The 3,461-nt window shown below is 44.2% G+C and overlaps 1 protein-coding gene across 8 annotated transcripts in view; it reads left to right on the top strand.

The window, feature by feature from the left end:
* RABGEF1 (RAB guanine nucleotide exchange factor 1) overlaps positions 1–3,461 on the top strand; it is a 23,453-nt gene that overhangs the window by 6,893 nt on the left and 13,099 nt on the right. For 4 of the 8 annotated variants that reach the window (XM_019511336.1, XM_019511335.1, XM_019511337.1 and 1 more), the window contains exons 3-4: positions 1,750–1,916; positions 2,918–3,037. In XM_019511336.1, the coding sequence (XP_019366881.1) occupies positions 1,750–1,916; positions 2,918–3,037 (287 nt within the window). The remainder of the gene's footprint in view (positions 1–1,749; positions 1,917–2,917; positions 3,038–3,461) is intronic. The other 4 variants (XM_019511340.1, XM_019511341.1, XM_019511342.1 and 1 more) reach the window with 1 other exon arrangement.

Genomic DNA, 3,461 nt, shown 5'->3' with positions numbered 1-3,461 from the left:
TGAGTCCAGCCAGGTAGGCATCCAGCCTCTTCTTAAAGACCCCCAGGGTAGGGGCCAGCACCACTTCCCTTGGAAGTTGGTTCCAGCTCCTAGCCGCCCTAACTGTGAAGTAGTTTTTGCGGATGTCCAATCTATACCTCCTCTCCATCAACTTGTGCCCATTACTCCTTGTTATGCCAGCGGGCGCTAGGGGAAACAGCGTCTCCCCCAAACCCTTCTGGTCCCCCCTAGTGAGTTTATAGATGGTCACCAGGTCCCCCCTCAGCCTTCTCTTGTGGAAGTGCTAGGGGCAGACTGCAGGGGAGCTTCAAGGGGCCTGATCAGCTGGCAGCAGCTACACGTACCTCCAGGCGGATGGAGGGGCAGAGGCCATAGTTGTGCTGCCCTGGTCCCTTCCTTGCCCTGTGCCTTGAGGCATGCGTGCAGTTGCCACTGGCATTGAGCCAGTGTTGGGTCTCTGGAGTCCAGTGCACTTGTTTTCAGCCTTTCAGTTGCCTGCCACAGCTGGCCCTTGTTCTGCCCAGTTGTGGCAGGCAGCTGGCGGGCTACTTACAGCTGTACCGGGCTCCAGAGCACTGACACTAGCTCTGGTGGCAGCAACTGTACCAGGAGGATGCCAAGAGGTGGGAGGGGGGAGGCTGGGCAGCTGCTGCCAGCCACAAAGCGTAGGCTGCTTGTAGCAGGCCTTGTAGCCTCCTAGCCACGTGCTTTGAGCAGCCAGGGCTTGGCTGTGGCATGCTGAGCAAAATGGTCTCATGCGTCCTGCTTATGCTCTGGCACGTGTTCTGAGGGTTGCTGACCCCTGCTTTAGAGCATAAGTAAAATACAGTTCCTGCCTCAGGGATTATAACTACAGGGACAAGCTGTAGCCCAGCCTCAGCAGTTGCATGGAGTTTCAGGAAAAGTAAGCCAGCCTCTCTATTGTCCTGCATAGATTATGCATAATGTTGAAGGCTGCACAGGAAGAAAGGTGTCCTCTGAAGAGTTAGTATGTGTCCCTCTTTTTTGCAATTTATGTAGGTTAGAAAGATAAATTTCAATCCCACTAAAACACCAGCCAGTCTAGCTTTAAGAAATGGGCTTTGCCAGGCCTAGAAGGAAATTGTAAGGCTGCTTGTGACTCCCAATATGCTCTTAGGGAAGTATATTTGTGTGCTGTGTCATTTATTCAAAGCAAAGTTCTGGCCTTGACCTTAAATAAGGTCAGTGTAACAGGAGGAGGGTGTAGGGGTTGCAGGCAACTAAAACAAAGGAAGGACTACTTAAAGATGAAGAAATTTTCAGGAAGAAAGACATCGTAAGGTAGATGAAGATGGTGACAGTACAAAGCATAACTTTGACAGAAGCTGTGAAACTCTGAATGGAAGCAGGTGATGAAGCAAATAGTGAGATTGTAAAAATATAAGCAGAAGTGAAAGCATAAAGGGGGTAAGATTATATGGTAGTTTGTTAGTGAGGAATTAATGTGGTAAAGCAGTAAATCAAGACATTCATGGCAAAGTTTACAGGAGAGGAAGATGACTGTGGCAAAGATTTTGTGAAAGATAGTACGGTCAGGTAGGAGGCAGTTACACTGATGCTTGTACTGGGATAAGCAGGAGAGCAGACATTTGGTAGCAGCAGATGTAAGTGGTATAGAAAAGAATTGGAAGACTGTAGGGACCCTGTTGATAAGGAAGGATAGTGGCTAAATTAACTTAAACCTTGAAGCTAACCAGGAAAAAAGAACCTAAATTCCTTTAATTCTAGGCTTCAGCGTGAAGAGGAAGAAGCCTTTGCCAGCAGTCATAGCACACAAGGGGCACAGTCTCTCACCTTTTCCAAGTTTGAGGAAAAGAAAACCAATGAAAAGACACGTAAGGTGACTACAGTGAAGAAGTTCTTTAGTGCTTCTTCCAGGACAGGAGCCAAGAAGGGTAATCACCTTTATCTTTTTTTATTTGTAACCATCCTGTACAATGTCTCCCTTGTTATGGATTATAATGTCAAAACAAAAAATAATGTCAACCTAAATCATGTGCTCAAAAGGCCAGAGTGGTATTTATACTTGAACATCAGGGAAAAAAATGATGGTTCAACTTTTCCAAGACTGTTGCGATAGCAGTGGTTGGGTTGAAGGGCTTTGTCTCTGATGACAGGTTCTGGCCGGGATCAGTGATCAGCTGTACATACTTTGATGCAGTAGTTTAGGCACTGCAGGGGAGCACTACAAATGAAAATAGGATCCTAAGATGCACTGATGTCTATATGTGCAAATGCTGTGATGAAGCAGCAAATGACACCTCATGATTCTAAAAACTACAAATAATTTTGTCAAGAAAATAGGAGTATGTCAGCGATGTCTTTTAAAGAAAAAAAATTATTGCAACAAACCTTGTGTAATACAGCATCTTTAAAAACACAAAAGCAGCATCTGGAGAAGTTTCATGTTTGTTCAGATGTAGAGCCTGCTTGAAAAGGAGGAAGAAAAATGGCATTGGAGCCTTGCATGGCAATAGCTTGCATGTTTTGTGCACCTTGGCTTGGGCACTGAATTTTTATGTGAAAGCTTGACTCTGAAGGGGGAACTCCAGAAAGCTTAGCTTCAATCACCTGTATGTTTTCTTGCTACAGAAAGGTGACATTGCTGGGCCTTGGCTTTGGTGACACTGCATATTGTCTTGAAAAGAAACAAAATATACTTTGCTTTCACGTTGGAGTGTGTGCTTCTCAGTGCATGAATGCTAGCTGGCTAAACAAAAAGCATTACATCACTGAATGTCTTAATTTCTTGCCCTTGATCTAGAACAGCAGCACTCATTCTTTGTTTTCCGTGTGTGTGGTTTTTTTTTTGTTTTGTTTTCATTTGTTGTACCCCTCACCTTGTCACTTGACACTCTTGCTCTTGGTGTCTTGCTTGCTTTTGCATTTATTCCAGTGGCTCAAGAGAAAAACCTTAAGCAAGGACAGCTTGGGAGGGAGCGCAATGCTGATAACATTCTCAGGGACTTGAAGGAGATATTTACTCCCTCCTGGGAGCTGGCTTCCCCTACTGAAGGTAATGCAGCACAGTGTGAGCAAGCTGTCTGCCTTTTTAGTAAGCTTGTTTAGTTGGGCTTTGCAAAATCTAAACTAGGGTTGTGCCAACTGGAACTTATCCCACTGAATATGAGAGTGATCAGAAAAACAAATCAGTGTGTGAATTCAAAACCAGTATGTATCGGAATTCGTGGTAAAGGTGTGATATCTTTTATTAGACCAACTAAATGTTTGCAAAAAAAGCCTTTAATTGCAAGCTTTCAGGCACAAACACCTTTCTGCAGGCCAATATGTCGCATTTAAAGAGAGAAATAAAACTTAAGTTCTTTTGACTTCCATCTTCACACAATCCTTCAGGAATAGAGTGATAAAAGCCTCCCCCCATGCCTCTTTTTTTTTTTTCTGTTTCCGTTTTTTTTTTTTTTTTTTTGGAAAAAAAGGTT

Source organism: Gavialis gangeticus, unplaced genomic scaffold (assembly GCF_001723915.1).
Source record: "Gavialis gangeticus isolate Ggan-Ray unplaced genomic scaffold, GavGan_comp1, whole genome shotgun sequence".
Taxonomy (NCBI): domain Eukaryota; kingdom Metazoa; phylum Chordata; order Crocodylia; family Gavialidae; genus Gavialis; species Gavialis gangeticus.
This window is presented reverse-complemented; position numbering and strand designations above follow the sequence as displayed.